Source organism: Podarcis filfolensis (assembly GCF_964270895.1).
Source record: "Podarcis filfolensis genome assembly, chromosome: 11".
Lineage (NCBI taxonomy): Eukaryota > Metazoa > Chordata > Lepidosauria > Squamata > Lacertidae > Podarcis > Podarcis filfolensis.
This window is the reverse complement of record NC_139613.1, coordinates 38,211,708-38,239,332: the sequence shown is the minus strand read 5'-3', so window position 1 is coordinate 38,239,332 and position 27,625 is coordinate 38,211,708. Positions and strand designations below refer to the sequence as shown.

The window sequence follows — 27,625 nt, the reverse complement described above, 5'->3', positions numbered from 1 at the left end:
GTCATGCCTTGGGCTGTGTGCACATTACTGTTTACTCTGGCTCCATTGTGCTCCCACCACTGGCGTCTGCAGCTGTATGCACATGGCATTAGCCACAATCCATCTATAGCCTGTGGCTTCTTGAGAAATACTCAGGTACTTTCCCTCAAAGAAGCTGTTGAGCCGAGGTGCGTACATTTCAGGCAGCTGTTGCGCATGCGCAGATGACAACACGTGCACAAATGGCAAGAGGAAACAAATCAAGTATTGGGCAACCATATGAAGACATCCCCTCCGTCTCTCTGGTGTGTTGGACAAGGTAAGAAAGCGACTTGAAACCAGCAGGGGCAGGGAAACAACCTCACTGTGTTTCAAGCATCAAAAGGTGCCCTCAGCCTCACTCCTGGTCCAAATCAGCCTGGTTGCCATGGAGTCCCTGACCAACTGCCACTCTTAACTGTCACCAAGAACGACATTCCAGATCTTCCTTAGGAAGGGCTCGTCCTCCTGCAATAGTTAACTTATTTTTTTTAACCCATTCTGCTTGCTGTTTGTGGCAGCTTTATTTATTCATTAAAAAAAGCTGGATTACGTTTTCCCCTGGCCCATTGATTCCATAGACGCTAAATAAACAAATATTTCTTAGGCATGCCTGTACTTGCATACCCGTTTGCAACATTTTCACATGCGCTTCACCTGCTTAGGGATGTGGCAACATGGCAAGGGCTGTGAGTTTCATGAGGAAAGAAATCTGGGGAGCTGAGTGGCAGTTCTAAACAAAAACAAAAACACCTTAGGAGATGCCACATTTAGCGTGGACGTTGGTGACACCTACAGGTTCCCTGTTCTTTATTTCTTTTATTCCTTGAAGAATCCGAAACTATTGGAAAGCAGTGTGTGTGTGACAGAGAGACAGAGAGAAAGAGGGACGTCCACCAGGAAGAAAGTGGTTCTGTTGTTCTTATTTGTGGCCTTTTGCCCCTCAGCCTGCTCCCTGCGCGTCTTTTCCTCACGCGTAGGTGAGCCGAACGAGGACAACCGTCGCCTTGGCCATGTGAGCGGGGGAAACGCGCGCACACACAAAACTGGTCATTCCAGCAGAGCCACGCTCGCTCGCCATCTCTCCCCAAGAGGTCCCCACCTCCCGGGGAGTTTCATCCTCGGGTTTCTGCAGCTCCTCCCGGTTCCTTAAACCGGGACGGTCTCCTTGCCACACCGCCTGCTGTTCTCTTTCTGTTTCTCTCCGCGCGCTCTCTGATCTTGGAGCCGCCGAGGCTGCTGCTGCTGCTGGGACCCGGCGGCCTCGGGTCTCCGGAGACGGTGGTGGGTGGGGAAGTCGGGGGCAGGTGCTTCAGGTCCTTCCTGGGCTGCGCGCCATGAAGGAAGATGGCGTGGACAACCCGGCTTTCGAGCCTTCCAGCCCGGAGGGCGCCGAGCACAAGCGGGCGGCGCTCTCCGCAGGCCGCCTCGGCCACCCGGCGTTGGGCGCGTCGTGCAGTTTGGATCCGGAGGAGCACCTCTGCGGCATCGGCAGGTTCGCGCCCGCCGCGCTGCAGGTCTGCAACAACCCCAAGGGCTACTTGCTCTTCTACAGTCTCCTCTCCATCTTCCAAGGTGAGGAGAAAAGAAGGCAGAGGGGTTTTCTCCCCCCCCCACTCTCAGGATACGGAGATCCCCTCGCAAGGCTTCCAAGGCGTGCGTGGTCAAGTGCGCCCTTGTGGCGCATGGGTTGCCGTGGTGTGGAGGAAGGCGGATGGAAAAGAATGTGCAAGGGGGGGGGGGGAGAGGATTCAGATCAAATGCCTCGGATAGCTCAGTTGGTAGAGAATGAAACTCCTTATTTCAGGTTTCAGCCCCACGGTCCCTTCCAACTGTACAATTCGATGATTTGATGAAACTATAAGTTCCTCCTCCACCTGCACACTGACCACCTCCCCAAACATAGGAGCCAACTCCGAGGGGGACCCTCGAATATTTATTGATGGGCATTGCCATTCAAATGGCATGTGTGACCATGTCTTGTGACCTATGATGTGGGGTGGGGTTTACCTGCCCTCCATACTTAAGTTGGCACCCCTGCCCCCAAATCATGGGTGTCCTTCAAGGTTGTGCATTGAAGGGATCTCCCGTATTTCACTGTGGGCAAGATTTTGGCAATGCACGTGATTGGACTAAAATTCACTAGATGACTTTTGGGGTCCCTTAAAACTCAATGATTCTACAATTATATGCACATCACTGGTTCAGGGTTTTGAGGCACCACAAAGCCTAGCTGAATGAGGCCACTGGTCTTTCTGGTAGGCTTAGTGTGACCTATGCCAGGAGTGGCCAACCTAGATTTGTAGAGTTGGAAGAGACGCTGAGGATCATCTAACCCAAACCTCTTCAATGCAGGAATATGCAGCCGTCCCACATTGGAACTGAACCTTCAACTTTGGCTTTATTGCCACCACACTCTAATCAACTGAACAACCCAGATGTTGCTGGGTTCTCAGCTCCTACCAACCCTGACATCACAGACTATTTATTTTTTTATTTTTATTTATTTCATTGCATTTATACTATACCTTTTTTTCTGCAAGGAGCCAGAGGTGGCAAATGGGGTTCTCCCTCCCATCTCATTTAATCAGCAAAACAGCACTGTGGGGTAGGTTAGGCGGAGAGGCAGCGAGTGGCTCAAGTGAGGTATGTGGCTGAGTGAAGATTTCATCTCGCAGCCTGTGGTCTGACACTCTAACCAATACTCCACACTGGCTTTTGTTGGGGATGATGAGAGGTGTGGTCCAACCATATCTGGAGGGCAGTGGGTTAGCCCCCTGCCCCAGCCTACACTAACTCTAATGTTTCAGAGTGAGTTCTTTCTTTCCATATGTGGAGATTGAAACTGGGATCTTTTGTGTTCTCCCACTAAGCTAAGTTGGCTCCAATTTGTCCCTGCAGCAGCAGCAATGTGAGTGAGCAAACTCAGCCACATGCTCTCTGCCATGCTGTTCAGAGGAAGGGGGCAGGTGAGGGGTGGCTGCAGCTGCTCCTTGTGGCTGTGGTCTCTGCTTGCTCACCCCCCAGTGGTGGAGCTCTCTGTTACCCTCATCCTGGATAGCTCGGTTGGTTAGAGCAAGGTGCTGAAAATGCCAAGATGCAAGTTTGATCCCCACATGGGATGGCTATATATTCCTGCATTGCAGAGGGTTGGACTTGATGAACCTCAGAGTCCCTTCCAAACTCTACAATTCTATGATTGTGTGAAATGTATGGATGGACAACGTGTGCATTATCTTTATGTATTTCTTTCATTTCTGTCCCACCTTTCCTCCAATGAACTCATGGCACTGTACATCGTTCTCTCCCCTCACCATTTGTCCTCACAGAACCCCTGCAAGGTAGTTTACGCCGAGAGATCGTGACTGGCGAAAAATTACCCCGTTCGGTTAATGGCTAAGTGGGGATTTGAACCTGGGTCTCCCAGGTCCTGGTTCAACACTCTAACCAGCAATCCATCCAGGTTATAACATCTGTGATCTGTAAAATAAAATGAGGCTGCAGTCCTATTTAAAACCAACAAAATGGGGGGGGGGAAGGCCTTTATTTGAGAATATACCTCTTTATATGAAATATACTAGAAATCTGTAGGACAAAGCTCTTAGTGAGAAGGCCATAACTTCTCCTTACCACCACCACCACCACCTACTTCCCTACCCACCAGAGAACCAACTATCTCTTAATCCTTTACTGACACCCTGTGGGAGGCTGGGCAGAGGGCCAATCCTTTCAACTTCCACTCGCTTGCCTCGTTTAAGTGTGAAGGAGAAAAAACAAGGCAGCTCCCACTGCCTGGGGCAAAGACACAAACACAACACAGTGGAAGATGCAACCCACACACTCAATCGTGGCACCAAAATATATATTTTTTTTGGGGGGGGGAAGGGGGCACAGAAATGGAAAAGCATATTTCTAGGTGGGCAAGTTGTGTCCCAGAAGTTAACATAAAGTAAAACAACAGTATATTTTAATGGAGGTCCAGCAATGGGAGGGCAAGTGTGGGGGTGAGCTGCTTGTCCCCTCTCCCCCTTCTGGCATCACCCACTGGAGGGAGATTCTTCCAGAAGCAGCAGGAGTCACTCGGGTGTTGGTGCCACCATGTCTTCCTGAGGCCCATGCCAATCCTGCTGATGGTGCCAGCCTGTTACCACCCTCCTGTGCTATGTGTTAATTTGGCTAACAGTTCAGGAAGTGCTCTGGTGTCCTTTCATAGTTGTGGAGATGAAGGTACGGCACATTTCGCAGGCACAACTTTCCCCTGCCAAGTCCTGGAATGACCTGCTGAAAGCAATGGTTCAAGGTGCAGGAGGACGGTTGACTCTCTGAGCTCAGGGACACTCGAAGCTATTGGGTTCAGCAGAACCACCTCCCCGGTTTTATAGCCACAACTTTGGATTTGAATCCTCACTATGTTTACAGATATGACTGTATTTTTATTAGTCTTCCAAGGTGGTAGTAATGCGATATTGAGTATACACCAGCAACTGACTGTCTCTTGCTATAAGAGATCAAATTTCACAAAGACAGTTCTTATGTTACAATGGCAGCTTTGTTGCACTTCCTTGTGGCTCTGTCCCATATCGCTCTGGTAACATTTGTATGCAGAAAAAATCACATGAGGTGGATTGATTGAAGATAAAGTTCCTTCCATCAGTCTGTTACACACAATTTCCTATATGCAAGACATGGCAGAAACAGTGTGGGATGGAGCCATAAGGCAGTATCACCCACACCAGAGATGATGGGACCTTGTGTTACTTGAAGTAGAAGTGAATTGAAGTCTCCCATCCTTCCCTCATATTGAGTTGAGGTTGTGCTGAGGGATGGGTTGGTTTCTTAACCCTGTCCCTCCCACCTTCTTTCCTGCTTTTAAGGGCACTGAACCCAAATCTTGCCTCTCTTTATTATGGGTGTGGATGAGCTTTGTCCCACACTAATGTTGGGACATTAATTAATTAAATGTTGGGAAAGCGAACAACACATAGGCACGTTTTTGTTCCTTCAGGAATCATACATAGCCAAAGACTTTCTACAAGGCATGATGTGTCACATCAGTGGGCAGAGGGCCTGAAAAACAAGTTCTGCCTATTGGCCTAAGCAGTTTTTAGGGATTGCAATTCATTTACAATTCTACATCTGTAATTTCAAAAGAGATAATTTAGAACTGGGCAGCTGCATAACTAGAATGAGGCTGACCTGAAAAGTTGCAATACTATAGCTGCTTAACTGAGTTGTATTACAGACCAGTCTTTGGGATCTTTTGGGCTCAAACTTAGATGGTTATATTCATATATCTTACAAAATCATTTAAAAGTAATATAATTAATTAGGAGCTCAGTTGGACTTTTGAGAAAACTTCCATGCTATTGGACTGACATTGCAGTACAGTGGTACCTCGGGTTATGAACTTAATTCGTTCCAGAGGTCCGTTCTTAACCTGAAACCGTTCTTAACCTGAGGCGCGCTTTCGCTAATGGGCCCTCCTGCTGACGCTGCACTGCTGGTGCGCAATTTCTGTTCTCATCGTGGGGCAAAGTTCGTAACCCGAGGTACTACTTCCGGGTTAGCAGAGTTTATAACCCAAAGCGTTTGTAACCCGAGGTACCACTGTACTGCATTCCAGAACAGATGGCATGAAAGCATGTTGGTCTTATGGGGCTTTGGAGGGGAAAAAACTTGCTAATTTTTAAGATTATTAATTATTCTTTAGTGGGAACCCTGATTATACAAAATAATAGAGTAGTTGCCCATGAAGAGCTAATTGCACAAGTAATTTGTTTAACAAATGAATAATGCAATTTGAGAATTCTTGCTTGCAAGCTTTGAGGTCATAGTCCAAACTTTGTTTTAATCCACCAAGGTGTTGGACAGTTCAGAGCAGCGTTTTTGAAGACAGCTCTGTGTACATACCATACATTTAAATATTAAAGAATCTCGGGAGCTATAGTTCACCCCTCACAGAGCTATAGGTCCCAGGGCTCTTTAAGAAATTACAGCTCCCAACATTGTTTTCTTGGTGTGTGTTTGTGATGTGCTTTAAGTATATGGGGTGTACGCAACTCTTAAAGTGACAGGACAACCACAGCAAATGGCAACATTGACAATAGGCAGCTTTCATAGGAAATAGACTCAGACCATGGGCTGAATAACTGTCTGCAGTGACTGGCAGCAGCGGTGGTAGGCAAAGGTGTAGCGCAGAGGAGGGAAGAGGTGGCGGTACTGGCATGTGCCGCTTTGAAAATGCATTGGTGGCAACTAATATGGGTGAATGTGGCCTATTGTAGTGAACGGCAGTACTTAACAAAAACAATTTCTCTTGATTCCCCCCCCCCCCTGGCATTTATATACTGCTCAATCATTCACATTTCTAAGCAGTGTCTGAAATGATGAATCGATAAATAACACACACGCATACCCCAGCTCCCACTATGTCACTGTGTATATTTTGGCTCAAATCATTGTACCAATTTCACAATAATAAAATACTTTGGGGGAACAATACTGACATCTAAAGAGCAGAACGTTACCCAGCCTATGTTGTTGTTGTTGCTGGCATCTGTCTGTCTTGGAAGACAAGGGAGCCCATGTAGAAAGGTGCTATCATTATAAAAAAAATCGATGTATCCTTCTATTATCTGATTTAATTTCTCTTTTCTTTTAGGCATTGTGGTAAACGGACTGGTAAACGTGAGCATTTCCACCATTGAGAAGCGTTATGATTTGAACAGCTCCCTCACTGGTATAATCTCCTCTGGCTATGACATTTCCTTCTGTTTGCTCTGCCTTTTTATATCATTCTATGGAGAAAGAGGGCACAAACCAAGATGGCTGGCCTTTGCATCTTTCTTGATAGCACTAGGAGCACTTGTTTTTTGCTTGCCACATTTTACTGCTGGACCATATATATACGGGGATAAAGTAGAAGGTAAGTTCTTATGCATTAAGTGTTTCTTTCATTGTCATTTTGAAGTTATGGTTCCTGGATATACAGTGTGTGTGTGTGTGTGTGTGTGTGTGTGTGCGCGCGTCTCTCTCTCTCTCTCTCTCTCTCTCATCTAAATCAGGGGTCAGCAACCTTTTTCAGCCGTGGGCCAGCCCACCGTCCCTCAGACCATGTGGTGGGCTGGACTATATTTTTTTTTTGGGGGGGGGAATGAATGAATTCCTATGCCCCACAAATAACCCAAATATACATTTTAAATAAAAGTACACATTCTACTCATGTAAAAACACCAGGCAGGCCCCACAAATAATCCAGTGATGCATTTTAAATAAAAGGACACATTCTACTCATGTAAAAACACACTGATTCCTAGACCATCCGAAGGCCAGATTGAGCAGGTGATTGGGCTGCATCCGGCCCACGGGCCTTAGGTTGCCTACCCCTGATCTAAACACAAGTTGAATTTATACATTTCGTATACAGACATAACTGGGATCTCAAAAGCCTTGCGAACAAATCGGCTCCCAAATGATCGAAACTTGGAAGTGAGTGTTCCGGTTTTCGAACAATTTTCAGAAGCCGCACCTTGGTTTTCGAACGGTTTCCCACCCCCTCCTTTTTAGAGATTGACAACATTTATCCATGGGGTTTTCTTGTTTTGCTTAGTGTGCAATTTACCTTTATGTAAAAGCCAATAGATGGATTCCACCATGCTCATAAAATAAGACCCATTGAATGCTCTGTCAGTAGAGATTCAGCAGGTGCCTTCTGTTTCAACCTTTAAATGCCTGCTGATAAATTTTCTACACTGCCTTGCTTTACGCAGGCAATTTAGATGAAACCTGTGTGGTTTTCACTGTATATCAGTATCATAGTCAAGAACCGCTTTGCTGTTGTTGTTTTTAGGATATAGCAGTATTTGAATAGATTGATACATAAATACATAGCATGGTATAATCAATAATGTGAACCTAGGGTGGGGCTATGCAGAGGAAGGGGTGAGGCTCTGGAGATTTGGACTGCTTTCTACTCTGAGTTATTCATGATGAAGTAAACAGATTATAATTTGGCACGCGGTGGGGGTGGTGAGGGCATGACAGCAGGGTTGAGAGCACACATGACACCCACTCCACTGTTTCCTTCTCTCACACAGCAGTATTTATTAACCACAGGCTCTCCTGCCAGGGAGTCTGCATCCCAGGACTTTGTAACCAGAGACAGGCCTGAGAGACTCTGAATGCACACCTTTGTCTAACTCCAGTGAACTCCATCCGCTCCTATTATATTACTTAGAGTTCCCTTGAATTGTCTACCTGCCTGGTTTTGTCTTAGTGGCTTTCTCCCTTCTTTTCCTTGTTCCTCTTAAATTCCCCCCCCCCCCTGTCTGTCTGTCTGTCTCTCTCTGGCCTGTTGGCTTTTGTAATTCCTTTCCTCAAACCCGCTTTTAAAACTAAAAGCAGTTTGCAGCCCAGACTAGGGAGAGCTGCTGGAAGGGAACAAATGCCAGAAATGGGTGCAGATTTGTTTTTTAAGTGTGTTGCCTGCAGTGTTTGAACTTGCTGAATTATTTTTTTAATTAGAAGTTTGATAACCTTTTATGTATTTCTGATTCTTCAGGGTGTATGCAATGTATGCATTATCACCTAAATATCTAGCATGGGGGTCCTTTAAGAGACCACTTTTTCTTTTCTTTTTAACCTGTAAGAGAAACAGCTATGACCCAGAAGGCCAGCTCAGAGAGGTAATGCCTGGGTGAAGAAGTTAAATACCTAGTCTGTGAGGGCTTCCAAGCCTCATCAAAAATAGAAATGGTCTTCTGCCATTAGCTGAGTTGTAGTGAGTTTCTACATGAAGAGCAGAAAACAACACAAAGCAGGGATGGCCCACCCATTGCCTCAAGTGGCACATCCATCCACTGGTGGTGGATCCACTCATCGTCTGCCCACCCACCCACCTGATGCCACCACTGCCACCCACCTCCTTTTACTCGACAGGCCACCTTAGGTGGTGTGAATGCGTGCGGCAGCATTCTCAATTTTGCCTAAGGCGGCAAAACATCCTGGGCTAGCCCTGACACAAAAGGTGTCTCAGTTAATTCTTAATGTTATGTTTTAAGATGCCCCCAGTGTTATAACATATAAATGGCATAATTGTACTATTGCATTGTATTACAGTGGTACCTTGGGTTAAGTACTTAATTCGTTCCGGAGGTCCGTTCTTAACCTGAAACTGTTCTTAACCTGAAGCACCACTTTAGCTAATGGGCCCTCCTGCTGCTGCTGAACCGCCAGAGCACGATTTCTGTTCTCATCCTGAAGCAAAGTTCTTAACCTGAAACACTATTTCTGGGTTAGCGGAGTCTGTAACCTGAAGCGTATGTAACCTGAAGCGTATGTAACCTGAGGTACCACTGTATTAGCACCACCATTTTAACCAATGTTATGGAGCCTCTCTATCCCATAACAGAGGGGGGAAAGGGAACCCAAACGGTTGGAACAGGCCAATTCATTCTAAGCATCTCACTTCTTGCAGTTTAGTGACCATTACGTCTTCAGCTGCCTACCAGCAAACCAAAGCTGTTGATGTAAATGAAAGTTAATCTCCCACAGTTGCAATGAAATATTGTTTGTGAAAGAAGTGGTCTCCATAAGGGGGTTTCCCGCTGCTCCCCTTTAGCTCCCCTTTTATTTTCTTGTTGGTTCTTTTTACAAGTGGATTGTCGTGAAATTCTGTAATCTTTTTATTCTGTGAGAATCTGGCAGAAGAAAACATAATCCCATTACTCTTTATCATAAGTGGAGTTAATGAGTGCTGGGAAAGGTTGCCTAGTAGGGAAGGATCCAATGTCTTTGAATAGGTGCCTGACAGAGAGCATTGCAAACACAGCTCTGCAGTCAACCGGCTGCTTGGAAGGAGGCCACGTTGAGTTTCAGAACAGGTTACCCCACTGAGAGGCTCGTTGGCTGAAGAGTGCAGGGAAAAATACTTGAACTGAACTAAAAGAAATTATAAATACTACATCTAATGGCTGGCATTCAAGATTCTGGTCTATAGGCTGTGTACACACCATACCTTTAAATCATATTCAAAACACATTCTTTCCCTGAAAGAGTTACGCTAAGTGCAGTTTACCCCTCGAAGAGTTGCAATTCCCAACAACCCTTAACAAACCACAGTGCCCACAATTCTTCGAGGGAAAGAATGTGCTTCAAATGTGCTTTAAAGGTGTAGTGTGTACACAGCGTAAGTTTGTTATAGCTCCTTAGCTAGTGCTAGGCAGTTGGTATGGTAGATATCAATAGGGTTTCATATATTTCAGTCACTGAGGAACACCTGCCGCCCCAAACAAAGTAAATGACGGGCATAGAATGAGGCTTTAGTAGACTTGCAGATGGGGAAGAGTCAAATTGTTGTTGTTGTTGTTGTTTAGTCGTTTAGTTGTGTCCGACTCTTCGTGACCCCATAGACCAGAGCACGCCAGGCACTCCTGTCTTCCACTGCCTCCCGCAGATTGGTCAAACTCATGCTGGTAGCTTCAAGAACACTATCCAATCATCTCGTCCTCTGTCATCCCCTTCTCCTTGTGCCCTCCATCTTTCCCAACATCAGGGTCTTTTCTAGGGAGTCTTCTCTTCTCATGAGGTGGCCAAAGTATTAGAGCCTCAGCTTCAGGATCTGTCCTTCCAGTGAGCATTCAGGGCTGATTTCCTTCAGAATGGTTAGGTTTGATCTTGCAGTCCATGGGACTCTCAAGAGTCTCCGCCAGCACCATAATTCAAAAGCATCAATTCTTCGGCGATCAGCCTTCTTTATGGTCCAGCTCTCACTTCCATACATCACAACTGGGAAAACCATAGCTTTAACTATATGGACCTTTGTTGGCAAGAGTCAAATTAATACGTCTATTTGAGGCATCATCTTTTAGCCCAGTGGTCAAGCACATTTCATCTTCATTGATATGGGATGACAGAGACTCGCTTTCCCCCATTATACATTCAAACTGGCAAGGTTTTTAGCAGGATAAATTGCCACACAACTGAGGTTAGCAGATCAGGGTTACAGTTCAGGCACTCTTCATGACAACCTCACTAAGGACCTAAGGAGAGCTCTGCTGGATCAGACTGATCTCGTCCAGCATTCTGTTCTCATCATGGCCAAGCAGATGCCAACCAGAAGCCTGCAAGCAGGACCTGAGCACAAGAGTGAATGCCACAGGTGGGATTCTCAGTCACTCAGAGGCAGATGACTCTGCTCTATCAACTAAATATCTAGCAGCGGAGGTAGACCACAGCCATTGTGGTCAGCAGCCTCTGATAGCCTTATCCTCCATGAATTTCTCTGTTCCTTTTTAAAAGGCTTCCAAGTTGGTGCCCATCACTGCCTCTTGGGGAGAGTGCTGTTGTGCTCATAACCCCTTTGTGGGCTTCCCCTAGGCATCTTTGTCCAGATTCTGAATCTTCCAGCATCCAACTTCATTGGACGGCCGTGACTCCTAGTATCATGAGAGATGGAGAAAAACTTGCTTTACGCTTTCTCCATACCATGCAAAATTATATGCATCGTTATCATTTTCCCACTTGTATTTTCTCCAAACTAACCCCCCCCCCAAAAGAACGGTGTAACCTTTCCTCATAGGGGACTTTCTCTTGCACCTTGTTTCAGCACCATCGTATACTTCTTGAGATGCAGTGGCTGGAACTATGCACAGTATTCGAAGTGTGGTATTCCAATGCACAGTATTCCAAGTGTGATTTGTGTTATGTCATTACAATTTTGGCAGTTTTATTTTCAATCTTTACCCTCATGATCCTTAGGATGAAATTCACCCTTTTCACAGCTGCTGCACACTGGGTCAACATCTTCAAGCTGTCCTCTGTGACCCCAAGGTCTTTTACCAGTTCAGACCCAATAAACATACATGAGAAATTAGGATTTTTTATTATTTTATTTTTACCTCAGTGTGCATCTCTTGCTTACATTGAATTGCGCTTGCCATTTTACTTCCCATTCACTCAGTTTAGAGGGATCCTTTTGGAGTTCCTTACAACCCCATGTGATTTTAGCCACCCTATTTTATTTTATTTTTGTATCATCAACAAACTTGACTGCCAAAGCCACATCCCTCTAAAGCTATATAACAAAATGAATTGTTAATCAAAGCGGACATTATGGATTCAATATTGAACCAGGTTTGTTTTTCTCATCTCTCTCCCCTTTGCTTAACATATCCATCTTGATGGAGAGTTTTGGTGGACTCAAAAGTTTGCTCGCTACTCTGTGACAATTTGATCAATGTGATCATAATAAGGCACTTGGGAATTTTTCAAAATAAAAATGATAGTTTAACCTTTAACTATGCAAGTTAACACAGCCCACCCTTTTCTCCACATGGCTTATTTGGTGGGTTTCTTTCCCAGAAAAGTTAGTTACGGTAGTTAGTTAGTTATTTACCGTAGTTATTTGGCGGCGGGGACATGCAGACGATTGGCAAATACTGTTTCGCATCTTTGACACAGGCTGGTCTGCTTTAGATTTACAATGAGAGCTGTTTCCCCCCGCCTTTCCACTCTGGAACCCTTAAAATATGAGGCCTTTCTTTCTATCTCTTATTTGCTATGATGATAGGCATCCATTCTTAGCAATGTAAACACTTCAGTGACTCACAAAATCGCCCTTTTCTCCCTTGGCGGCCAAAAAAGATCAGAAAAAAGACCCTGGACAATATAGCAGTGAACTGTAAGGGAGATGCAGAAATCTAAATAGAGACCATTATTTGTGGTGTGACACCCCTTTTTGCTTGTACTTATTTTTGATTCAGATTTGTCATGGCCAATGGCTAGTACAATAAAGTTATTTGGATTGGAATAAACATAATGAATGATACCAGCAGTTTGTGACTTCATTTGGAAAAAAAAATGTCTAAAGCAATTATGTATTCTCCCTCTCTCTTGTTAAAAATCCTGCATTTCTTCATGTGAACACTGTTTTGATAGAAGATGATTCTCATACTTCAGATTTATTAAATGGGAGCTCCCTCTAGTGGCATTTGTTATTATACCTCCTTTTGCTAGTGAACGCGAATGGCAAACACCACCAGGACTGTAGTCAAAGTGGGCCATTATGAAACAAGAGGGAAGCAGCAGCAGGCTTGAGGGATTCTGAAAGAATGCAGAGAAAAAGAACTTTATAAGTTCCCCTCCCTCAAAAAAACAGCAGCAGCTCAATAAAAACTGAGCAAGATCAATAGCCATAGAATGACTTGACAAAATGGGATGCCCTGCTTAGAGGACTGAAAAATACTATTTTAGATAGGAGGATACACAGCAAAATTTTGTTGCAGATTCCACTTGCTATGCTACTAATGTGCACCCATAATAATTCTTAGAAAAACTTAGGAACATTGGAAGCTTCCTTATGCAGAGTGCTGGTCCGGCTAGTTCAGTATTGTCCACAATGACTGGCAATGGCTCTCCGTGATTCTGAGCAGGAAAACTGAAACCTGGGACATTCTGCATGCAAAGCAGATGTCCTACCACTGCACAATGACCCTTCTCCAAGGAAGAACTTTGTACCATCTGAAAGCTTGCCTTCCATATTTCCATACACATTGGGTCAATAAAAATGTAGTCTTACCTGCACTGGTTATGTGATATGAATATCCAAGCTATATCAATACAGTACTCTTTCAATTGAGCGAAGTTAAAAAATCCCCACAAGAAAAGTCAGCGATCTTCATGGAACAGTGCTGACGTTATGCACGGTGAATATTTTGCAGCTCTGTAAAAGGTATTTCATACATGTATGTCGTGCTATTTATGATGATGGGTAAAAACGCACTATATAATTGTATATAATAACAACAACAACAGCAACATCTATCCGTATAGCACTTTTGTGTGTGTGAGAAGGTGTTCAAAGTACATAAGATATCATTATTTTAGTAATACTTACCCACCACTCTGCAATGGTGATATTATCTCTAATGGCGATATTATATAAATTGCAGGTGGGCGAAGCACAGAAGTTGGAAGGTAGCTTCATTTTAACATTTAACTTTTCGTTGTTGTGATTCATTCTCACTCGCTTCCAGTGTCACCCTCTGTTCCAACACGATGGTCTCCAGATGTTGCTGGCCTACAACTCCCATCAGCCCCAGCCAGCATAGCCAATCATCAGGGTTGATGGGAGTTGTAGTCCTCACATGGGCTACCCAAGATTATTTTTTTTGAACAACCATTGAATGTTGTTATCCTGAACAGCCTGTATCTTCTCCCCATGTCAGCTTAAAAGCTGCTTTGTTACTTCTTCTCAGGGACTGGACTGGGCAGAGGAGGAATGGTGGAGACCGGCTCCCTGTCCTGACCCTTCCAGGGAGGGGGAAGAGGAAGACAATATAGATTTACAACAGGGATTGGAGGGAGATAGCAGCTCAGAGGCAGATGAGGGGGAAAGATGGGAAATCATGGGGGAGCTGGAACAACACTCAGCTGATACATTGTCATTAGAAAGCATTCCAGACCCTCTATCTCCCAGAACCCAGAGAGCCTTAACAGAAGGAGAGCAAAGAGCTCAAAGACAGAAGGCATGTAGCAACACCCATAGAAGAGACGATGAGAATGACGAATGAGGAAGTGGGAGAGAAGGGGGGGTGGGGATTCACTTGGGACAATGCTGTTATCCGAGAGGCTGGGTTCTATAGCCTCTCTCTGTAAAGATTGAAATAAAAAAGGACGGTAAGAAACTTTCCCTTGTCTTTATGCTTTCCTGGGCAACCAGCCGGGAGCCACTGACAGCATCCTGACATTTCTTCAGCATTGTGCACCAATTGTTGGGTTCAGTGGTACCTTGGACAACCGAAGACCTATGATAATTCATCTGAAAGCAAATAAATTTCATTGATGTAACAAACCTTCACTTCCAGATACCTGTCCAGTAAACCTGGCTGCAATTAAGAATGCCACATGCAAGCCTGGCTTAAAAAAGACTGAACTCTCCAACTACTTCTACGTTTTCCTGCTGGGACAGCTGATAATGGGAGCAGGTGGGACTCCTCTTTACACACTGGGAACAGCTTTCATCGACGACAGTGTCCCCAAGCACAAGTCTTCAGTCTACATAGGTAAGCTTAGCTGAAATTTATTTCAAGAAATGTCCATTTATATTGATTATCCATCCATATTTGGAAGAATGTCCATAGTACCTCTTGTGCCTTCTGTTTGTTTACTTACAATTGTATACATGCCTACAAGAGACGTAAGCCCTGCTGAGTCCAATGGGAGTCCAGTGTGTGCAGAACTGCAAGAGGTTGAACATACGCTAAAAAAACACAAAGTGGTTAGAAAGCTGGACTAGGACCTGGATTCAAATCCCCACTTGGCCATGAAGCTCATTTTACCTACGGGACCACCTCTCCCAGTATGCCCCACAGAGAGCCTCAATGTCCATAAATAGCAACACCCTAGTGGTCCCGGGCCCTAAGGAAGTTAGATTAGTTTCAACCAGAGCCAGGGCCTTTTCAACACTGGCTCCGGACTGGTGGAACGCTCTGCCTCATGAGACCAGGGCCCTGCAGGATCTGATTTCTTTCCGCAGGGCCTGTAAGACAGAGTTGTTCCACCTGGCCTTTGGCTTGGAGCCAATTTGATTCCCTCCCCCTCTTTCTTTTTCCTATTTCCTTTCTCTTCCTGTGGTGAGGCTGCATTTTAATATTTTGATGTTTCAATATTTTAATGTTGTATTTTAATCTTGTTTTTAAGTTGTATTCATTCAACTTGTTTTTATTATTGCTTGTTAGCCGCCCTGAGCCTGGCCTTGGCTGGGGAGGGCGGGCTATAAATAAAAATTATTATTATTATTATTATTATTATTATTATTATTATTATTATTTAGATGCCCTTTTGCGAGGATAAAATGGGGGGGGGAGCGAGAACCAGGTATACCACCTTCAGCTCCTTGGAGGAAAGATGGCGTGTAAATGTCATAATGGATAAAAATAAATAAGTTGAATATATGTGGGGCTTCCCCTGGGATCAGCTCCAGTCTCCTGCATATTTACTCTGCATGCTTTCAGTGGGCTTCTGTGGAATCTAAAAGTGATCAACCTGTTTTGGCATCTAGGCTAAATGCATACTATTATCTTATATTTCTACTCTGCAGGAATTGGTTATGCCATGTCATTGATGGGTCCAGCTATCGGTTATGTATTAGGAGGACAGCTGCTTAACATTTATGTTGATTTCCATCGTCACCCAAGGCAAGGAGGATTTTTCCCCTTCTTTTTTCCTTTTACTTCCATAGTGTTACCCTAGAATTCCATTACCCCCCCCCAACAACAATGTTACTAAACTTTGCATTTTAGCCTTATGCCAAACAGATAAAAAATATACCCACTGGATGTGGAACTGGGCTTGCGTCAGGATGTCAGAACAACCACAGAGTTAAGAGGCATTTTCTTTAGTTAACTTACTGTTTATTTGCTTTTGATCAATGAAGTAGAAAAATATAACTTAGTTAGTGAACCAGAACTGTAAAAGACAGTAATTTCCCCAGCTGGTAAGGCAGCAGTACCATTGTTTATATAATCGTTATTATGTTGGATCATAAAGGGCTCAGTATGTGATGAATAAGCCGGAAGTGTATAATTTATCTTGCGGAATAGCCTGGCAGAATGTACTGGAAAGTGACTCAGCTAATCATGTCTGTATTAAAACTGTGTTTGCTAAATTACTATCTTTCTAGACATGACATTACTCCAGAAGATCCACGTTGGGTTGGAGCTTGGTGGGTAGCGTTTGTTGCATGCAGTTTCTCTACGTGCCTTTTGGTAGCACCGTTTTCATATTTCCCAAAGCAATTGCCAGGTAAACACATTTTCTGAAGCAGGAGAGAAGTGCCATCCCGAGTGGTTAGGGCCTCAAATATCTAGTTGGAAGCTCTAAGGTTCTAGTATGAAAGGGGCTTGGAATATATACCCTGCCTTGGCCTAAACATGGCCTCAGTGTTCCTGTTTTATGGTGACCTGGATTTTGTGAGATGCTGGAGAATCATTTGCGTTAGTTGTTTTAGCCCTCGTAGCAATCAATGGAGAGATCACAGTTACGTCTGTCCACTTGCACATGAGAAATTCCACTAGTGCAATGGAATTTGGTTTTTCCTTCTGCCTTCCAATGCCTTGTCCCCTCAAATCTGCTCCAGAATATTCCCTTATCCTCCAGAGTAGATGTGGCAGTCCTTTGTGGGCTGAAGGTGGAGAGGAGGACCAAGAAGTCCCATTGTGCTAGCTCATGCTATGTTGCTTTCCCCTAGGCTTATCTGACAAGTAATATTACTGAAGTATTGAAAGCAGCATGTACACGCACACACATGAAAGCAGGGATCCCAACAGAATCACGAAGCCACCATTTTTCATTATTTGATAGAGACAGATAAATCTGAGACTTCTGTGTTGTTTACCTGCACTGCTCTACTTTAATCATACGTTGGGGATTTGGATTCATTCATATATTTGTATGCATGTGTAAAACAAACAAGAACTGCCACAATCTAGCATTTTTAGTTACTGGTAGCTGGAATGCCCAATATTTAGAAATCACTTGGATGTCTTATAAAATAATTTTTAAAACCCATAATTATGAGAAAAACATAACTCTTCCTTGCACATTGGCTAAGAAGGTGTGGAGGCCAGGTGCAGATGAACTATAAAACTGAATCTGTTTTAGGGATCAGATTTTACCTTTAGAAAGGTAAAAAGGTATAAAGGAAGAAACTTTTCTCAAACACCTGGGCTCTAATGATTTTGGCCAGGTGGACCCCAAGACCTTGTTTGCAGGAAAACTGTCATCTTACTCTAACTTATCTCAGAAAATGGCCACAAGCTTATGTTTCTCAGACAAAATACTGAGTTCCCTCGTGAATCCCTGCACTTGTGCTGACAGGGTAAGACTTTGAGGCAGAAGTCCAAGGCCCCACTTAGCAGAATGAGGCGGTGGTTCCCCAATGCAGCATGGGACTGGCTTTTCCTATTTTGATCCAAGGTTGTAATCCTTTACCCAGTTTCCTGGCTAGGCCACTGAGGAAGTTCCCTCTGACGCATAAAGAGATTTTCTTTTTTCTTTTTTCAAGCATGGGTCGAATCCTCATCCTCAAACTTGGGTGAAGTGATACATCACCCAGTTCTGATGCAGCAGCAAATTCAGGGTAGAAGGGCTTGGTGGAAGTCTCTGTCCATAAGCCAAGCATGGGGTAGATGGGCCATAGAGCTTCCAGCAGTGGCCTTAGGACGGCCACCTCCTTAGATTGGCATCTTGGGGAGGCCATAACCTTGGAACGACCCTGCAGCAGTTTCAGCCCTCCCGCAGGAGGCTGAAATGGATATATAGCCAATGCCTGAGCCAATGATCCACCTACACCTGTAATCAATAAAGTTGTGGCCATTTTCAGCCCAATTAGTTGTCTGCCCGAGCCTGTTCTGCCACAGGTTATCTTGCTGTTGGCAGGCGGGGGTGGGGGGTGGGGGTGGCTCTGTGACTTGGCCCACAAGAGATTTTCTTCTTTTAAAAAGCAGAGCTGTCTTTTAAATGTCCTGGCTGTGCTTTTTAAATAGACAAACCAGACCGAATATAAGCCAATCCCTATCAGCCACAGTTGTCAGGATGGAAGGCTTGTGTGAGTCAATTAGAGATGTTGAAAAAGAAATTAAATGTGCTGAGTTTTTCACACCAGAGATGGATAAGAGTGTCGGACTCCTTGTAACTGTTTATACTTAACAGCACATGTTCAACAGCGTGGGGGAGGAGGGAAACAGACTCCAGTTCACAAAGGAATCACATACACACATGCGCCCATCTAAGCAAATTGGCTGACTCCAAATGGTCCCAGATATGGAGCCTTGTGAAGTTAATTTTGTCAAACATTAAAAACAGCAGCTTATTTCCTTGTGATTTGTGTTCTCTAGTGCCAGGTACAGCTGTTAATCATGCCTTTCTGTTACTATATATATATATATGCTTGATGAGCTTTCTCCCCCACCGCCTCAGGTACGCACAAAATACGAGCTGAAAAGATTTCTGAAGCACATCATGGTGGAGCTAACGTTCAGTCTGAATATGGTGGGAGGAGTCTCAGAGACTTTCTGCTGACACTCTGGGTAATTATAAGCAAGGAATCTAGAACAGTTTCCTCAGATTCATGTCATTGCCTATCTGTGTGCTTGAAGTGCTAATAACACTTCCATAGACAACATGACCCTGTTGTCATGTTTCATTTCTGGCTGGGTGCTAGGTATGATTGGCTGCCTGATCACGTTATTTAATTCATAACTTTTGGTAAATGGGACAAAGTAAAAAACAGAATTATAACCCCAAAGCAAAGGACAAATGCTTTAACTAGGAATAATACAGTTTATCAACACATACTTTTTTTTAAAGCAACAACACCCACAAGTAAATCTGCTTGTCAATGCACAGTCACTGATTATTATCTCTCAGAATTGTTTTGTGTCCATCTCTTCCCCTAAGCCCAGGTTACACACGACATGAATGCAATTAACACACACAGTTTGAAAAATGTAAATAGTAGCTTCAGGGGGGTTGCAAGCTGAGAGTTTAACCATTCTCTCCCTGCCATGGTCCGAACAGAAATCCCTGCTTGGAAACTGCCATTTGCAACAGAAGGGAACCCTGCGTTTAGGCCAGTGGCACCCCAGGCTTAGACCATCTCAAAGTGACATTATTTTTAATCCCTCCCCAAATAATGTAAGAAGGAGACAGAACTGACTTTAAAAAATGAACACATTACAAAAGTGCTGCAAACCAGAATTAGACTTATCCACCCATTCCTAATAATAGTTTTGTGACAAAAATCCATATCAGTTCCAATATTTGCATTATCAAACTTGTTAATTGCAAAAATATAAGAAAATGTCAGAAGTCACAAAATAATTCCTCCCCTTTTTTCCCTAGATGCTTCTGAGGAACCCAGTGCTGATGTGTCTTGTCCTCGCTGCCTCAATGGAAGCCTGTGTTGCCACTGGCTTTGCAACTTTCTTGCCCAAATTTATAGAAAACCAGTTTGGATATACATCTAGCTATTCAGCCACCTTAGGGGGTAATGTATTTCTCTTATCTATTTTACAGAATGTGCTCTTAACCTGTTTACTGCTTGAATTTAATAACAAGAGCAGAGTAAAACTGGATTAGTAATACAAAGTTTGCAGTTCTAAACAGGTTTACTGGGGAATATGGTCCACTGAACCCTGTGAGGCTTATTTCTGTGCAAATATGTTTTCCTAGTGCATGGCTAAGAACATACCCTCCAAGTGTCCCTATTTTCTAGGAACAGTCCTGGAATTACAGAAGGCATCCCAGTTTCTGATTTGACCCCAAAAGGTCCTGCTTTTCCTGCATAGGATGTCCCTATTTTCATTGGAGAAATGTTGGAGGGGGATGTAAGAATCAGCTAGGAACTGAGCTGATGTCTCTTGGCCTGCACACTGATCCCTTTGAGAGGAATCAGGGAAACTAGCCACAATGACTGTTTATACCTCTATGTCAGATACAGTATTTCTGAATGTTGATTGCTGGGAATCACTATTGGGAAGAATGCTTACAGGATCCCCTGGGCATGGTCACCTGGAAAACAAGATGCTAGACTTTGAGAGCCTTTGGCCTGATCAGGGAAGAATGTTCTTATATTCTTAAGCAGTATGAAACTCCTGTTGGCTAGATCTTTATTTAATTGCTTCTGCATTAGCCCTGGGTATGTCAGACACTGGTCTTGACTAGGTGGTTATTTCAGATATTTCTAAACTGAGGAAAAAATGTCCTCCTCAGATTTGCTTCCCCACACAGAAACAGTGAATTGGAAAGGGAGCATACCATCTTTCTGTGCTGGTGTGGGAAAGTTTTTCTGAACATTTTAGGGTGGTAACAAATTGGTAGTAGCAGCAGCTTTTAAGAAGTCATCTTTTTTCCACTTTCCATGTGTGTGGCCACAATTCTATCCCCTGCCCCAAATGTGAAAACACATTTCCAGAATATGTCTGTGTGGCTCTTAGGATGAGGCTGTACCATAAAGAGGCTTTACTGGGGACACAGCTTGAGTTGGCATGTTTTTAAAAAAGGGAGTCTACTTAGTGTAACATGTAGTTTGGCAGTGAGAGAGCATGCTAGCTAGAAGAGAAAATGCAGTTGAGATCAAAGATATATAACCTTTGGCTCTTTGTGTGTAGCATTAGATTCATGCATAACAGTGCAGTTAGGTTCACTGGCCCTGTGATGCACAGCAAAAGTTGACTGGCAAGCCACATGGGTACAAAATCAAAACGATTTGAAGCATGTGGTAAGATGGATTTTGGAGTGGCAAGCTAGGGTGGTGCAGTGGTTAGAGTGCTGAACTAGGACCTAGGAGAGACATAGGCTCAAATCCCCACTCAACTATGAAACTCATTTGGTGACCTTCTGCCTCTCAGTCTAACCTACCCCACAGGGTTGCTGTGACAATATGGGGAAGAGGGAAGATCATGCACACAACTTGAGTTCCTTGAAGGAAAAGGTGGAATATAAATATTATAATAAATAAACTGATTTAACTGTTGTTTAGATATTATTTAACATTCAAGATATTCTTAAGCCCTTTCTGTGTGTTATAGTCATGTAGGTCTTTCATGGGTAGAAAGGGAAATGGGGCCTAGCCTTGCCTCAACATGATGCACTTCATGAGTCCTGCCTCCTTGATGTTGGTAGCTGTGCGCCATGTTGGGGTAGGATTAGCATTATAACCCACTTTTACTTCTATCTGTGAAAGTTTTATGTGCATGTACCATTTCTATACGTTCACTGTTTTATATTTTCTGAAACTATTGATGACTGCTATTATTAACAATAAATGTTAATTCAATCTCTGTTGTCACCTTGTTTTCCCGCAGGACTTGTGTTGGTCCCAGGAGCAGCAATAGGTCAAATCATAAGTGGTATCTTAGTTTCCAGGCTCAAACTAAATTGCAAAAGCATACTCAAGTTCATCGTCCTTACTTGTTCAGTGGCACTTGGATTCAATATGGTCTTTTTAATTGCTATATGTGGGAATACGCCATTTGCGGGTGTTTCAGAAGATTATAATGGGTAAGTATTTGTTCAAAAGAATAACAATGAGATGGGCCTGACTGTGTGTATACTGCTATGCGTGTATACAACTGATGACAATGCTCAGAGGATGACCTCCAAACCATCTTAAATATATTTACAGAAGCTTACAAAAAGGTTGGCCTATCGCTCAACATCCAAACAACCAAAGTGCTGCACCAACAAGTACAAAATAATCCCTCTGCAGCGTCACAAATCCAACTAAATGGTGTAATGTTAGAAAATGTCCATCACTTCTAATTGGGCAGTTATCTTTACACAAGGGCCGACATTGATGCCGAAATCCAGCATTGCCTGAGCTCTGTGAGTGTGGCTTTCTTCCGATTGAAGTGCAGAGTGTTTGAGGACCAGGACATTTGAAGGGAAACCAAAATGCTTGTTGTACTACCAACCTAACTGTATGCTTGTGAAACATAGACCACTTATAAATGCCTTCTCCAGCTCCTTGAGAGATTCCGTCAATGGTGTCTCTGAAATATTTTACACATAACTTGGGAAGACAGGCAAACTAATACCAGTGTACTGGAAGAAGCAAAGATCGCCAGTGTTGAAGCAATGATTCTTCAACATCAACTTCGTTGGACTGGTCATGTTGTGTGGGTGCCTGATTATCATCTTCCAAAGCAACTACTCTATTCCGAACTTAAAAATGCAAAGCGTAATGCTGGTGGTCAACAAAAGAGGTTTAAAGACTGTCTCAAGACAAATCTTAAAAAATGTAGTATGAACACCAACAATTGGGAAACACTTGCCTACAAGCGCTCCAGTTGAAGAACAGCCTTTACCAAAGGTGTCATGGGCTTTGAAGACACTTGAACTCATGGGAGAAACGTGCTAAGAGGAAGGCACACTTGGCAAATCCACACCGTGATCAACTCCCACCCGGAAGCCAATGTCCCCACTGTGGAAGGACGTGTGGGATCCAGAATCGGCCTCCACAGTCACTTACAGACTCATTGTTAAAACCGTGTTTATGGAAGACAATCTTACTTGGCTACGAGTGATCGCCAAAGAAGAAGACGACTGCTATGAGAACAAAAATCCAATGCAGCTAGTTCTTGAGGGTTAGGTGTTCTGAGCCTAATTATGCATGTATCACTTGATAGCTAATCGGGGCTGTCACAAAACACAGTGGGATTCATGAGCAGTTCATTAGTCCTGTCACATTTGACGGAGCTTATCATCTATTAGTCAGTACATATTGGGGGCTTATCTAATATAGCAACACAAAGACAGCTTTCTGTTCATGTTCTCTAGACTGGAGCAATGGATTTTGATATGATTCTGGCTTCTAGACTGAAGATTGTGATAACTATTAACTATTGACAAATATCTCCTTTCGGGACAAGGAATACTAGAAAGTGGTGGTAGTCTTACTCCAAGTGTGATCAGATGAAATGGACTTTCTGGACCCATTTCAGTCAACACCATGGTCTAGCGTTGAAACAGCCTTGGTTCTGATAGATGACTTTGTTAGAAGAGAGGCGGAAGGAAGGTGACCCTACTGATTTCCCTTCTCGGTGGCTTTTGAAGCTGTCAACCATGGTATCTTACTGGACCAGTGCTGTGCGTTGGGAACCCTCCTACCTGGAGGGTTGGTTCACTGCACTGTTTAGACACCTACTGAAAACCTTTCTCCCCAGGCAGATGATTTAGTTAGCATTTGTTTTAATTATATTAATTATTTTATCTTTGCTCTTAATGATGGTTTTATGTATATTTATTTTTAACTGGTTTGTGTCTTTTAGCCATGTTTTATATATAATTTGACCTGTGCACCATTTGGAGATTTTTTTTTCTTTTTTTGAGCAAGCAGTTTATAAATTTCCTAGATAACATTGTAAATAAATAAGTATCATGGGGGGGGGGGGACTTCATCTCCATAATATGTGCTGTGTAATCCCACAAGGTCCCACCTTGTCCTCTATGCTCTTTAATAATCTATTTGAAGTCCTCAGAGGGTTTGGAGTGAAAGGTCAGTGGCGTAGTGGGGGGGGGGTGCAGGGGGGGCCAGCCGCACCAGGTGCAACATCTGGGGGTTAGGGTTAGGGGGCGCAAATCCATGGGTTAGGGGGCGCAAATTACTTGCCTTGCCCTGGGTGCTGACAACCCACCCTACGCCACTGTGAAAGGTCCATCGTGTTGTTTGGAGAACATGCCAGGTTCATTCTCTGGTATATCTAATTTTAAAAGAACTTACACCTTTCCTTTATTTCAGATTTTAAAACTGTTTGCATGGTTTTTGTCGTATGATTTTAGGTTTAACTTTCGGAAACCGCTATGATATTTGTTTGAAACCAGGCATATAAATATTTTGATAAATATCATGTCTGTGTGCAGGATTCCTGACAGCACTTGGCTGGCCACAGTGGGAAACACAAGGCAAGACTAGATTAGATTTTGGTCTGATCCTGTAGAGATCTTATGTTCTTACTCTTTAATTGTTCAGAATATGTTCTTAGGAGATACCAAAAGCTGCATATGCTTAGCTCATTTGACTTTTATCTCTGTTTCAGGACAGGCACATTATCAAACTTAACTGCGCCTTGCAACTCCCACTGTAGATGCTTGCGTTCAAACTATTTACCAGTCTGTGGCACAGATGGAGTCCAGTATTTTTCTGCATGTTATGCAGGATGTACCTCTGCTGTTACTATTCAAGATGGTTCAAAGGTATTGCTATTTTATATCGTGGGTTGACAATGCAGAATTTACCTTAGGTCTAAAGGGTGGCAAAATGAATTTGGCTGGCAGGCAGGATCCTAATTTTCCCCATCCCCTGCAGGACAGACCTGTCAGTCACCTGATGCCACCTGCCAATCACCTGACAAATCTGCCAGTCACCTGATAACACCCGACAGCTTCAAAGGGGCTTGCTCTGATAGGGAACTAAGAATGAGCCCTTTTGAAGGTGCACTGTCAGCTGATTGGCAATGAAGACACATATTCAAAGGGACTCGTAGCTGCTGATCAGCTGATAACATTGGTTAAAGTCTATTTGGAGGCATTGCATTCAAACCACATTTGCAAGTGAAAAACTTCAGTGGGGCTCACTGTCACTGCAGATCAGCTGATTGGATGCTGCACTGAACCACTTTGAATGTGCACTGTCAACACCAGTCAGCTGACTGGTGCTGCTAAGCAAGCCCTGCTTTCCAAGGTACAGTCAGGAGCATACTTTAAGTTTCCAGTTGTTCCACTGCAGCTATGCCTTTGCCTACCCCGCACCTCAAGCCACTTATGACATTTGTGTGGTGCAGGTGAGTGTGGTTTGTTGAAAACAGCTTCTCAGGCCAGATTTGGCCCACTGGTCTGCCTCTGAGTTCTGGGTGCTAAAAGTGTTTACAGTAGTACCTCTGGTTACGAACTTAATTCGTTCCGGAGGTCTTTTCTTAACCTGAAACCATTCTTAACCTGAGGTACCACTTTAGCTAATGGGGCCTCCCACTGCTGCCGCCGTGCGATTTCTGTTCTCATCCTGAGGTAAAGTTCTTAACCCAAGGTACTGCTTCTGTGTTAGCAGAGTCTGTAACCCAAAGTGTTTGTAACCCGACGTAGCACTGTATTTAGCAAACGTGTCCTTTTCAAATGTATATTAATTCATTAATTTACTTAATTATTATTAGCATTTGTACAACACTTGTATGAATAGCATACAAGAGAAGTTATTTTCTCAACACAAATTTATTAAAACATGTTTTGGGGGTTGGTCTGGTAATCTGAACTCTTCAGTTCAGATAGATCTTGATTCTTCCATGCTCATCACTACATAAAATATTTTCATATGATGGCATGGCAGGATGGGATGTGGGGCTAGTCCACTCATGCATGCTTCTCTTTGCCTCATGTTTGTCACTATGGTGATAGTTTTCAACTAAAGCAGGGATCTGCTCCTCCACACAGCAAGATAGTTCTCATTACAGTGTACCTCGGGTTCAGTGGCGTAGCGTGGGTTGTCGGCACCCGGGGCAAGGCAAGTAATTTGCGCCCCCTAACTCGTGGATTTGCGCCCCCTAACCCGTGGATTTGCCCTAACCCCAGATGTTGCGCCCGGTGCGGCCGGCCCCCCCTGCACCCCCCACGCTACGCCAGTGCTCGGGTTACAAACTTAATTCATTCCAGAAGTCCGTTCTTAACCGACAGCGTTCTTAACCCGAGGCGTGCATTCCCTACATAGGCCTCCCACGGCTCAGGAAGCAGATTGCGTTTGTATCCTGGGGTAAAGTTCGCAACCCGGGAGACCTACTTCTGGGTTTGTGGAGTTCGTAACCCAAAGCGTTCGTAAGCAGGACTGTTCGTAACCCGAGGTACCACTGTATTACTTGTATCATAAGGCAAGTTAACTTAAGGAAGTTCCTAGAAGGAAAGTTTGCCATCCTCCTCATATCCCCTACCTATGTCCCCACCCCCTAAAGAGTGAGAAGCCATCTTGAACAATGTTGGGTTGGGCATGGGGGGATGCTGGCGACCAGGGAACGTTCCATCCTGTGAGCTTCCTTACACGGACATTCTTAGGTTCTAAGCCTGATTTCCTCCTCCACCAGCCCTATGCCCAGGGTAGTGCTCCAGGTGCATTGTAGAAGGTGTGGGTCGACTTCATGGTCCTCCCTTTCCTGTTGAAATGAAGGCAGTTCCATAGAAACATCTTCTCTGTTTCTGCTGTAATTGGTTAAGCACTTTGTTATTCAATATTGCTAATATTGGAAATAGTGATTACTTCATTTGGTGTGCTCATATTTGTATATATGTACTGTTTATAGGTCTTCACCAACTGTGACTGTGTTGTGAATCCCAAATCTTCCATTGAGAATATCATCTATGGGGCTACCCCTGGGAAATGTGCATCAAACTGTTCATCCCTGTCTCTGTTCCTTGGCTTCTTCTTCTTCACTATTGTTTTTACGTTCATGGCAGTGACACCAACAACAGTGGCCATTCTAAGGTAAATTTTGTTTCTATCCTACTTACTGATCCCTGCAAAATGCTATAAATTTCCTCTCTAATTTTTTAAAATAAATAAATAAAAACCACTCATTCTTTTTACCCCTCTCTGTCCTCCTTCTCTAGCACAATTCAGAAAGGAACAGAGGGTTACATCCAACTAAGTTATACTCAGAGTAGACACATTGGAATCAACACAGCTAAGTTAGACATGCCCATTCATTTCAATGGGCAGTGTTTGGCTGAATACATGTGTGAACAGAATGACTTCTGTTTGTCCAATGGGACTTTCCCTGCTCTCCTCCTCGTGTGTGCTTCCTATTCTCCACAAACCCATTCTGAAACATTGGGGAAACCCCTCCAGAACATTGGGGGGGGGGGTTATCCTGTTGTGTAAGTGGAATTATTTCCATTTGCACAAAGTGCTACTCAGTGCTAATAAGTCTACTCTGAGCATGACTAACTTTGGATACAATCCAGAGATATTCTGGGTAGAGGTGAAGGATATTGACTATGTTGTAACTTTATTTAACTTCCTTTTAAATGATGTTAAGAGGGAGGAAGTGTCATACATTACATGACT

The 27,625-nt window shown here is 43.8% G+C and overlaps 1 protein-coding gene across 2 annotated transcripts in view; it reads left to right on the top strand.

Annotated features, from left to right (window-relative positions):
• Positions 1-430: 430 nt before the first annotated feature.
• Positions 431-27,625, top strand: part of SLCO4C1 (solute carrier organic anion transporter family member 4C1) — a 37,549-nt gene continuing 10,354 nt past the window's right edge. The window contains exons 1-10 of one of the 2 annotated variants that reach the window (XM_083576836.1): positions 431-1,593; positions 6,680-6,943; positions 14,883-15,080; positions 16,118-16,214; positions 16,700-16,821; positions 18,997-19,106; positions 19,921-20,065; positions 21,885-22,080; positions 24,618-24,774; positions 26,862-27,043. In XM_083576836.1, the coding sequence (XP_083432962.1) occupies positions 1,356-1,593; positions 6,680-6,943; positions 14,883-15,080; positions 16,118-16,214; positions 16,700-16,821; positions 18,997-19,106; positions 19,921-20,065; positions 21,885-22,080; positions 24,618-24,774; positions 26,862-27,043 (1,709 nt within the window). In that variant the 5' untranslated portion in view covers positions 431-1,355. The remainder of the gene's footprint in view (positions 1,594-6,679; positions 6,944-14,882; positions 15,081-16,117; positions 16,215-16,699; positions 16,822-18,996; positions 19,107-19,920; positions 20,066-21,884; positions 22,081-24,617; positions 24,775-26,861; positions 27,044-27,625) is intronic. The other variant, XM_083576837.1, reaches the window with a different exon arrangement.